Here is a 12,368-nt window from a genome sequence, read left to right as displayed (position 1 = left end):
GTGCCCATCATCACACGATAAGGACTTGACATCTGATTATTAATATGAATGGATGAAGAATGAGTCTGAAGATGGCAGATAAGCATAATATATGCTCTTGTAACTTGAAAGAGTTGAGACTAAGATTAGAATCTGAAAGTGCAACCATCTTGAAATCACGTGGTGGTCTCCTTTGAGAAAGCATATGAGGAACTGTCAAACAGTGGCAAACAAATAGTAAGCTCATATACACTCTAAGAATTGCTGACAGGGGGTGGTTTTTAGAATAGCTCATCTTTGGTTGCTAGAATTTGGACATGACACATGAAAAGAAATTGGATATTACACAAAGTCAAGAATGGAGTGCAAAGTGGAAATACACCTTAAACTTCTCTGGAGAGACAGTTTGGTGGTGCAGGGATCCCCAGTGCTACTTGATACTGGATGGTGACTTGCAGGTAGTAGTGGACAACAGCACACTGTCGATTTGTGTAAACTTCAAATGTCTTTTCATTTGAAAACTGAAATAGGTAACGTGGAGGAAATGTTACAGAATTCATCTACTTCCAGGAAAGGAAATAAAAAACAAACCACAACTTTGCCAGATGAACATCTTGTCTAAAAAAAAAAAAATGAGAGAAAGCCTTACAAAATGCCACTTACAGGGACTTCTTGGCTGAGAAAAAAAAAATTATTTAATTAAGTGAATGTTACTAATCCTACTTACACCTGTCTCAAACCAGAAAATTCTGTTGGTGCTTCTCTTAACCAACTTGAAGGAAAGCTGCAGTCAAGTCAAAAGCCAACTGAGGGCAACAGATTAATCATATAAGCATCTGCATCTTCTCTATTAGTGTTTCCAAAGAATGAAAACGGGAAAATGCCTTTGCATTATTGAGGAAAACAAAAACAAAAACAAAAACAAAAACCTCTGAGTGTTTTTATTCTTCTTTGTTTAAAAATTTTGTAGATTGTTTTTTCATCTAACAGAAAAGCAAGGTAGCAATTTTTCTTAAGGAATTGGCAGTGATATGTGCTTAGCTCTTTCTTTCTGGCAGGAAGTAATTGGACTGGTCTGGGGGCAGAGAAGTCAGGAATGACGAGGAGAGGAAGCTCAGAATCTGCCATTCAAGGCTGATGGCAGCTTTTCACAGGCTGTGTAAAACAGGAGTGTGGCAGCAGCCACTTACGGGTTGGCCAAAGAAAATGATTCCTCTTACTAACCTCTGCCATGTGCTAGATCAGTTTCCAATGTCTGGCAGAGCCCTCAGGCAGATGTTTTATGTCCTCTCCCACAATGTAAGAAAGCCCGTGCCCATTTATTCCATGAAATTAATGAATATTTGAATATTTGAATGTTTTGACGTTATAAAAAATTCTGGTACAGAAATTTGCTATTTGGCTTGGTGAAGGGCACACAACTACTAAAGCATACAACAGGTTAGAAGCAATGGAATCAATTTAGCCTCTTTGTTAATGAATGAAAATATAAAAATAGGACCCTTTTTGTTTTTTCTCCAAAAGTATGGGTAGAAAATAAAATGCTTACTTATTTTAACCCTTTTCTATTTTATTTTCTCTGCTAAAAATGCTTGCTGGAATTTAATACAGTTTAAAAAGTAGACCACGGTATTGTAGATTAAAGTTCTTAAATTCACAGTGAGCTCAGTGAAAAACTTTCCCTCTGTGTCTTTTCATTACTTCAACTAGCTAAATCCTCATCATAAGACCGCTAGTCCTATGCAATTTATCCAAAGTGTTCGGCAGGTCAAAAGACCTTTTGCTCTTCACTAGTGAATTCTGTGGCTATTGTAGGAAAGAGACATTCTTTCCTTCCCTTTTTACTTAAAGAAACATCCCAAATGTGAATAGGCTCCAGGCTAGACTGGGGGAGACAGTGATTTTTATTAGTTCTAACAGCTATTGACACTTACTTGAAGACAATATTGGGGGGAGAAAGTAAGAGAGAGACAGAGAAAGAGAGAGAGAGAGAAAGGAATTTTTACTTTATGCCTGAGAGAACAGATTGGTTACAATTTAATTTCTAAGAAGAAAAATTTATAGAATAAAATGGTCTAACATTTCTTTCTTCATCACACATATGAGAAATATAAACCAAAGGGACATCTGGAAACTAACATTATTCAGCAATCAGAAGGCAAACCATTGATGTTTGATGGAGACAAACATAACGAAATCCACAAAGAAACCTGTAACCTATTGAAGTTAAAAAAAAAAAATCCATATGCATTTTACCTTTTGGGCAGTTCCATAGCAAAGTTCTATTTCAGAAGCCCTTTGTAATATGAAACCCACTGTAGATAAGATACAACTTGAAGATAGTCTGTTTTGCAGCAGCAGGAAATCAAATTGGTTCCAGAAACAAAGTTACATGACAGATGGTTTAGTAGTATTGTTTGAATTGGAAAGCTTGATTGAATTATTTTTCATAGTCATTAAAAAAAATTTTTGAAATAACTTTGCCCTAGACAGTTAGATTTCTTAGGGAGTGTGCAGAGAGGGTATTTGCTGAGGAGGAATCTTATTTTGTTATTTTACTTAAGTGTTATAATTTGTTATCAAAATTCAAGTCCTTGGTGATGATATATGTTAGTTTTTATTTGCAAGAAAAATTTTCAGACAAACACAATACCTGGTTTAACAAAAATCTATTAATCAACATTAATAGCTTAAACAGGCTAACAAATACAGATAAATATTACTATCACACTCCAGTTATTTTTCGTTTTAATCTTAGTACCAATCAGCCTTGCTTTACTTAAATCAGCATCTGGAAAAGTTCACTACATCTTAGACAAGCCTTAGATTTTAGGTGAGACTTCTCAACGGCTAACAAGTTGTATCATTGACAAAATAACCCAGCAACTAATACCCATCGGTGAAATGAACTCATTCTCCTGACTGAAGTCAGGAAGAAGTTAAATATCGCTCTGACCATAGCACACGACTACAGAGATTTAGGAGAAATCACACTTAAATAGGATGTGACTAGGCGTTTAGGGCTATTTTCTAAAAAGTAAAAAAAAAAAACAAAACAAAACACTTTTTTCCTTTTTCCTTTTAGTACTTACAGTCTTTGAAGACTAGAGCTGGGTCTCTGTGAGGCAAGACTTGGGCAATGATATGTCTCAGGGACTCCAAGGTTCTGTCCATCTTGGGTCTGCCTGTGCGCGCTTGCTGCATAGGGTCCTCATGCCTGAATTCTTGCAGTCCTGGACTGAATTTGTGCAGCTCATTGATGCACAGGATTACCAAAGAATCCCTTTTAACATCTGCCAATCAGACATTTCCCAGAATCTAAAGATCCCTCAGGGGCCCCTCCTCCCAGGCTCACTTATCTTTTGTTGTTTGCTGAGCTAATTAGCTCTAAAGGCTGGCTGACAGGCGAGTTCCCATTGCTTCCTTCTGTTGAACACACCCACCTACAGGCTAGCCGGGGAAGCTCCGCAGTCAGGAACAGCTTTCCTCTCCAACCAGATTTTGCCTGAATGGGGTGCAGCTTTCTGACGTGGCTGTTTCTTCTGATCCCACAGTTTCAACTATGCTGCCCCAACTACTTAGAATCAAGAAGGTTGTTTCCCAAGAAAATTTCCATCGTAACAAAGAAGTTTCCAGTTCTGGACTTCCAGCTCAGAATCAGTGTAAACTGAATTCATCCTTGGTAAAGAAGAGCTATAAAGATTGTGGATGCAGGCAGGCAACAAATGGTCACTTCTATTTGAAATCAGGAACATCTTTGGGGGAACCTGTTTACTAGCCACCCCGACTCCCCTCCGCAATCATAGTCATATTTGAGGTGCATCAGCAAGTCAAATCTCCAATGCACATACTTCTTGTCTGGGGGTATTTGTTTCCCTATTTCTCTCCAAGCCAAATCATTTCCAGGATTGACTTTAATTGTGGTATCATTCACTCCTTTGATTTTATGATATTCTCTCAGTTATAGATTTCAGGAGAAGCGATATACACTTGCCAAAAAGAAAAAAAAAAGAAAAAAAAATAGCCATTAAAAGATCTTAAGAAAACAGCTTCTGGTTTCTTATATACTACATGACTTACAACAATGCTAAATGTTTTTCTGCAGGAGACAGAATTTATAGGTCATGGGATTCCATTGCAGTAGTAAGGATTCCCTCCAAGTCAAAAAAACTGATTTAATGACTACAACCTATGTGGAAGGGTTATTGAGAACCTCTTTCTTTTTTTAGAAAAATATTGTTCAAGGGTAGGCCCTGGAGATTCTTTCCAAATTCCAGATTCCATAATTATGTTGTATTATGTGATTAGCTGAGAGCAGTCCTTTAAAGATTATATAAAAATAAATGTTTTCCATGTGATAAACATCTCCAGTTTGTTGGTGAGCTTAATAAAAGGAAACAGAAGGAACAGAGCTGTAAGAATAATTCCTATTATACTGACCACACTTAGCAAGCACCCACAGGACATGCACGCCACACACAGGCAAGACACAGCCCCGCTGCAGTGCTGACAGAATTGTAAAAAGGAACTTGGAAGGAGAAACACCGCGTGTTAAGACACTTATTTAGGGTCTCACAGTGTGCTTTCGTGGGTTATTCAGAGTGGGAAACTGTGTCCCTGCCTTCTAAGAGTTGGTAATTTAAAACAGAAACTAGATGTTCTATGAACAGAAACTATTATACATTGATTGGTCACAAAGTAGAAATGAATGTGAGTGTTCTCGGTGTGTTATTGAATTGGAAGGCAAGATATTTAAGATTTTTGTTACAGAAACTGGAAAAGTAATATAAAATTTTCAAAGGAGTAAGACTGATAATATACAACACAGTAATATAAATGGACATTTATATGGTATTACATTTATTTTTTTTAAAGACTAGTTTATTTATGCTTATAGAACTGGGCTCTAGGCCAGAGGTGCAGTGGTGGTGAGAGGATTCACCAGAGACAGAGTGCGGAGCAGAACAGGCAGATTGATGAAGTACACTGCTGAGAGGAGTAGTGGGAAAGACAGGAGAGGTCTTCTGTGCCATATGGGCCAATTCCTTGGTCAGAGATCCAACTCATGCTATAGTGGCTAAGCATAGCTTCACAGAGCTGTGCCTTGACCCGCTGCACCACCAGGGAGGGCCACGCTATTAAATTTAATTTGAGTCCACAAGACTTTTTATAAAGGTGGCAAATGAGCATCTTCTTAGAAATCCCCAAGACAACTTTGCCAGGATAATCTCATAAAAATAATATAATCTAAACTATAAGAAATGAAGAGAATTCTAGAAAGGTGGATTTTGTAAGCTCTCATTTGAATAGTATAGTTTCTTCTTTTCCATTAAGCTTAAACAATTTCAGTAGAAGTTTTCTAAAACCTTTGCTTATATTTTTTCCTTCTCTGCCCACAAAGATTTCTTCTCTTTAAAGTCTTTTAGTCTAGAAAAACAACTAGGTGGTTTCTCACCATTGTCTCTTTGATTTAGACATGGAAGAGCCTGAAAAACCCCTGTGCCATGTGTCTATTTTAGTCAAGATGCTACAGTTCACATGTTAGATTTCACTGTCAACCATAACCACCTGAGGTAAATGCTAACAGCAAAATTAAAGAATTGCCACAATGGTGGGTGACCATGTTGAAAATGAAAAGGATGTTTTTACAAATCTACTACTACCAAGTACAGAGTTGGGGAGATGACATCCAAAAATCATATATCCAGTGATATACAGTAAAAGAGGGAAGCTCATGTAATAGCATACAGTCCAAGCCCCCAAGGAGTACAGAGATCTCTGTGAATATGTTCACAGAGATTTTGCACTATTTCATGCACAATGAGAACATTTTGCACTATTTCATGCACTATTGAACATTTTGCACTATTTCATGCACAATGAGAACAAAAATGTCTATACAATAAGACAAAAATTTTTGATAAGGGAAAGAAAATTTATTCCTATCATTCTGGTAGCTTTTTTGTAGTTTAATAGTTCATTACAGGTACACAAATGATAAAAAAAGGTGGGAATTACTAGTTGAAATAAAATCCAGATTGTTAGGAAACATAATCTGTGCATCAAAGAATCAACAGGAAGGTGCCTCCAACATCCTCCTAGACTCCCTGCAGCATAATCTGCTATGCTCTGAAGAGGCCAGGGTAGGTACAGCTGGAGCGGTAAGCAAGGGGAGGCCACAGTGAAACTGGTGAGATCCAGTCTTGAAAGCTTTCAGAGCAAGCCACGTGGACTCCAAAGAATATATCTGCAGGAATTGGGCCTGAACCAATTGATACATAACTGCTCATTCTAGAGAATAAGGTGACTGCGGAAGGAAACAGATATTGATTGGGATTTAGTAAGTTTATTTTTCCTGAAATAAGTTCTTCACTTACTAATATCTTGATTTTTAAAGATGTAACCTTTAAGATAAAGTAAATGAAAGAATTGGAGTTGTGTAGTTACATGGACTAAAAGAGAGAGTAAACAGCTTGTAAAAACAATGGGAAATAACCAACATCATGTCCTTCCAGATTCCAATGGGAGTTAGGTAGGGGGAATGGGAAGGGCCTGAGCTGTGTGCCTGGGGCATTTGTGGGAGGGAAAAGGGCCAAGAAGAAATGGAATTGTAGAGGTAATGACTGTTTAGTGTCAGCTTTGTTTAGCCTCAAATAGGAAGAGACCAGTAGGAGGAATAAATGGCTGGCTAACATCAACTCCTGACAGGGAAGGAACCAGTCAAAGGAATGGAATGGTTGTTCATTGTTATTTTGTTTACTCTCAACTGAGAAGGGAACCAAAGAGAGGTCTTCATCAATGTGTTTAAGAGAGGGTCAAGTAGAAAGGGAACTTCAGATTATTAGATAAAAAAAATTTAAGATCACAGGCAACATGAAACAACTTGATCTTGGCAGTTTGTTCATTGGTATTTTACTACATTTAGGAAATCATCAATAAGCGTTAATCTGTTAAACTACATATACCAGTAGGAAACTGATTAATTTTCATTTAGAGATTAAAGGAATATGTTTCACTTTCAAAGAAAATTATGAAAAGTGCTTTTTTGAAATAATTCTCCCCATGCCAGCTAAAGCCACTAATAAACCACCACTCATTCTTTCCTGAGCATAGCTAACACTCTTACACAGAAGACACTGTGAAAACAAATTCTTCATTTATCTTAGACACACAAACACATGCCCTCTCTCTGATATCACGATGTTTCCATATAATGTCTAATTTTTAAAAAAAATTTTTTCAGGGGGTAGCTTTTAAAATATTTTTTATTGAGCTAATATTGGCTTATGCCACTATAGAGAGCTCGGGTACACAACATTATAACTGTATTCTGATTGCCACCAAAAGCCTAGTTGCTTTTCTTTTCTTTTTTAAAGATCCATTTATCTATGCACCCAAGAATCAGGGTATAGGCCAGAGGTGGAGGTGGGGTTGGGGTGAGTGGGGGGTTTGAGAGGATTCACCAGAGACAGAGTGGAGAGCGGAACAGGCTGACTGAATGAAATACATTGCTGAGGGGAATAGAGGGTGGACAGGAGATATCTGCTGTGCCATATTGGTCACCTCTTTGGTGGGAGATCGAACTCTGTGCTGCAGTGGCTGCAAACAGCCCCCTAGTGCTGTGCTTCAACCTGTTGTGCCACCAAGGAAGGCCCCCTAGTTTCTCTTTTTTACCATGAAATTGACCCTTTTTACCTGAGAGTTCCATCTCCCTGAGCCTATGTCATCTTGGATTGTTTTATGCCCCCAGTTATTCAGCCCTGTAATAACACTGAATCTTTAAGAAACAGTTTAGAGGCAAAAAAGACCCTTGAATTAGGCTTTGCTAGTTTGTGTGCTTATGCTTGCAGGATAAACTCAGTCATTTAAAGGTGGGAGAATCTGGATGCTCAGATGTATAAGATTGGAGATAAATACACCTAACTCTTGGGTCATTATATACATGTTTGTGAAAGCTGAACTGATTAACTGTAACTGGCTGACTTCTAGCATAATATGTATGTATTAAGGATAGTTTAAATTTTTTTTGTTTTGATTTGGAGTGAATTTAGCCAGCAAACTACTCTTTTCATATACACTTATCTAATTATTTATGCCACTCCCTCTCCATCTTCATGCATTTTATCACAAAAATCCATCCCCGCCCCCATTCCCCTATCCAGGACAGGGATTTATTTTGTAGTCAGGAGAAAGCTTTATACAAATTTGGCTATCCACTGATCAGATTGAGCCTGAGAGGCATGGGAACCCCAGCTGACAGGGTCACTCTTCATCTGACATGCTGTGCAGGAGACACACATCCAGTCTACATAGCTAATTAGAAATATCTTTTCTTCTTTAGCTAGAGTAATGTTTCTGGGGATATGAACTGAATGGAATGTTGAAATATTTGCAACATGAGTGAGCAAATAAAGAATGAAATATAGACTATAAAAATTATTAGATTAAAACAAACCCAAGGAGAATGTTTATTGGTTATAAACAAATGACTTAAACTGGAGGTTAGCTGATGGAGATATTAGGTTGAAATAAGCCAGTAATTTCACAGCTTCCTATATTCTAGATGAAGCTTTCTATAAAGAGTGCATCATTACTATACTCTAATTCAGGCCACATTTCTGGATATATTTACATTAAGATAAAAGCCTGTGCCCACCCATTTCACACGGTAAACTCTAATTACTTCCTATGCAGTCACCAGCACTGTATTTAGCATGCATCCTACCGCCACAGAAGAAACGGTAAAATTTAGTTAAAGGAGAAATAAGAAACTATAAGAGGAGGTCAGTGTCTTTCCCTGCCCCCGCTCCCCAAATTGAAAACTGGAGAAGGACCAGGTTAGAGGGTGATATATTCTGATCTTCTTAAGGCAACTCAGTAGTCTTGAGCTCCAAGAAAAAGAACTTCTCCAAGACCAACTATCCTGCTCCCATCCTACCTGCCTGATGGAACAAGAGTAGGAAGAGACTTTGCAAGGTTAAAACCTGACTCATGCATGGAGGTGGGGGCAGAAGGAACTAACATGACCATTAACACAGTTATTGAGACTCTAATATCAGACTGCTGTAGGGAGTATGGGAAGCACAGACCTGAGGTAAAGATACAAAGATTGGGTCCAATGTGAGATTCCACAGTTACCCAAATCAGCAGTAAACAGGGGGCTCTATAAAGGGGTGAAACCCTCCCAAAGAGAAAAGGACTGAATCAGGGCAGTCTCTGGCCTGGCTGGGGGCAGCTGTCTTCTGCCCACCTGTGACAAAGCAGGTGCTCCGCTCCTTTCTACCCACTTTCACCCTCTGTAGGGCAGCAGCCTACTGCAGCATAATGAGGATACTACATTAACTTCTGGCTTTCAGATTTTATGCACAATTTCCTCTTTACAAACTCTTTTGCAGTCTACCTACTCAACCACTCTCTGATACTCTGCCTGCTTGTGAAATGTACCATGCCGGTGTTTCTCTGCACTGGCCTCCCTCAGTGGAGGCCATTCTCCTAAGGCTGCCAGCCAGCTCTCAGCAAACCTGTCCCTTTGGGACAGCTCTTCCTGCCTGCTTGTGCCTATGTACTTTTCCCTAATAAACCTGCTCTTTAAATATAATTGAGTTTCTGTCTTGTGGAGAAACACACCTGGGAACTTGCTGAATGACGTTGAAAGGGGAGCTCTGGGGGAATCTTTCCCAGATTGAACCCAAGGACCCCACACTAATTCCAAAAACATCATGCCCATGAAAAGTTAGGAAAGTTCCGTTCCACTTAGGACTTTGGTCTATGAATGGGTTTTCCTGGGTCTGTGAGATGAAAAGACTTATGATGGGAAAGTCACTGTTTTCTAACAGGGGAGAAAACTTTCTGGAGGATAGGACTTAAAACTTGGACCTCTTGAGCGATGGGGAGGACTGTCTCATCTCATACCTCTTTAGAATCTTAAAGACAAGTCAAAGGTCATGGTCCCTAATGAATTTGCAGAAGGGACCACTGTGCTCAATACAAGGTTTGTTTTCCTTTACTCACCCTCAAACTTACTCACTCAGTGTGACTTTGGGTGAGCAATTTTACACTTAAAGGTGTTTACTTATCCTGAAAATAAAAACAAGATAATAAAGAATCCCTATAACGCTTGCATGATACAATATTTGATTCCAGGTTGTCTTAATCTTAATACTTAGGATACTGTAGAAGCAGACTAAGATTCTTTCTAGATTCCTCCAATGTACTCTAACATTGGCAAAGTTCCCTTTGTTCTACCCTTTCCTCTTTTAAAAATCAAATTATTGCCTTGCTTAAGAACTTATAATTATTTCTTCTTCTAATAAGTTGCACTTAAAAAAATTAAAATTCATCTTTACTTTAGTTCTTTGCTAAACAAACACTTTTTTCCCAAATACAGCATAATGAGGGTACTGCATTCATCTCTGGCTTCCAGATTTTATGCATGATTTCCTCTTTACAGACTCTTTTTCAATCTACCTACTCAACCAAATCCTCCTTCTCTCTCTGAAAAATCACCAAATCACTCTGGCCTTCTACTCATCCCACTGTCCTGGGAATTTCCTCCACATGTCTCAATGATGTCAGGCTCTAAAGTGCAGTCTGTTTTGTAATTGTGTCTTTATTCTTGTCTCTTCCAAATGGAGAAACCTTTCAGCTACCAGAAGTTATCTTAAAAATTTGTGTACTCCCTCTCAATATCATTCATATGATACAACACAATTGGAACCTGAAGTGTGAACAAGTATTTTTTCTTGCTAAAGTTAAGTCAAGCCTCTTAAACCAATTGAAAGTTTATGGTAAGTATTTAAAAAAATTCATTTAGTTCAAGTGGTTATTTTTGTTAAAATGGAAGAATGTAGTGATATGCATTCCATTAATATGTAGTATTTATTTTTTAAAGATTTATTTATGCTTACAGAACGGGGGTACAGGCCAGTGGTACAGGGCTGGTGAGAGGATTCACCAGAGACAGAGGGGGGAGCAGAACAGGCCGACTGGTGAAATATACTGCTGAGGGGAGCAGTGCGCAAGACAGGAGAGGTATGCTGCACCATGTGGGTCACCTCCCTGGCTGGGGATCGAACTTGCACTGAAGCCCCTGTGGCTGGTTTCGTAGTGTTGCACTATATAACCTGTTGTGCAACCAGGGTATATTATTTATTTAATGAGTCATGCTCCTATTATGGAACTAAGTCATTAATAATCTAAATGTTAAAGTATCAGTTTCAACGTCATCATTATTTACAGTACTGAGAGAATTATTTATCTCTAAAATGAAACAGTTAACAGTCTCTGCAAATATTCTAAAGGCTTTGGAATTGCTTCCAAGGTCCTGACTATAAATGTCACTTATGGTTATCCTGAACTTGAGCTCTTCCCCAGCTCTATACAGCTGCATAAGAAGGCTCTAGTACTTCAGAAAGCAAATCAGGGATACATTAATGTATGGTCTGAAGCACTCTAGGAAGATGTTCTGTGGGATGAAGAACAATGAAGATAGTGAACCTGTGAACCTTCATTCCCAAGGGTATTGAATTTGTGAGGCTGAAATGACCCTCTGCCTCAGGGGGAGTATTCTTCCAGAGAACCTGCAACACATCCTTCCATCCTGGGGAAGTGAGTGACAAACACGCAGGGTACTAGTTTTGTCAGCTGAGTTAATTAGGCAACTGTATTTTGTCAGAATATTACTGAGTTCTTGGCTAAAAGAACAATTAGCTTGAGGTACACTAATCTTTTAGTTAGTACCCTTTCCTTTGAACACCAATAATGTAACTCAGAGAAAAATTAAACCCTTACCAGATCATTTATTACTAAATTTTTACTAGCCAGTACTAATCATTACCCCAAAAGTTTAGATTTATACATTTGAATAATTTGTTCTGTGACCCACAAGACATCTTCAGCCATCAAGGTTAAGATTTGCTTTCTTCAGTCCTCAAACAGTAAGGCTCTTCACATATAGTAGGTACCCAAGTGTTCATTAAGTAAAGCTGAATACAACGAAGACAGTTTCTTCCCCAAATACATTGACATTCTGAAATAGACTACAAAATAAACATTTTGTGGATCTATTAAGCTGTTACCAAAATGCTTTGAAAGTAGGCATTATTAGAAATGAATGCCTGAATTTAGAGACATACCTAAAATTCAAAGATGTTTCCAATTGGTGTAAATTACTTTTCAAGGCATTAGATTTGGCATTTTCTTGCACCTGTGTGTGTGTATATATATATATTTTAAAGGTTTATTTATTTGTACACACAGAACTGGGGTACAGACCAGAGGTTCAGGGGTGGTGAGAGGTTTCACCAGAGACAGACTAGGGAGCAGAACAGGCAGATCTATGAAGTACACTGCTGAGGGGAGCAGCAGGCGGGCCAGGAGAGGTCTGCCAC

The 12,368-nt window shown here is 38.4% G+C and overlaps 1 protein-coding gene across 1 annotated transcript in view; it reads right to left on the bottom strand.

Moving 5' to 3' along the window:
• LIX1 (Lix1 homolog (chicken)) overlaps window positions 1–3,375 on the bottom strand; it is a 48,284-nt gene extending 44,909 nt beyond the window's left edge. The window contains exon 1 of the mRNA XM_004678117.2: window positions 3,072–3,375. Coding sequence (XP_004678174.1) covers window positions 3,072–3,183 — 112 coding nt within the window. The 5' untranslated portion in view covers window positions 3,184–3,375. The remainder of the gene's footprint in view (window positions 1–3,071) is intronic.
• Between the last annotated feature and the right edge of the window lie 8,993 nt (window positions 3,376–12,368).

Source organism: Condylura cristata, unplaced genomic scaffold, assembly GCF_000260355.1.
Source record: "Condylura cristata isolate star-nosed mole 26May11 unplaced genomic scaffold, ConCri1.0 scaffold00007, whole genome shotgun sequence".
Lineage (NCBI taxonomy): Eukaryota > Metazoa > Chordata > Mammalia > Eulipotyphla > Talpidae > Condylura > Condylura cristata.
This window is presented reverse-complemented; position numbering and strand designations above follow the sequence as displayed.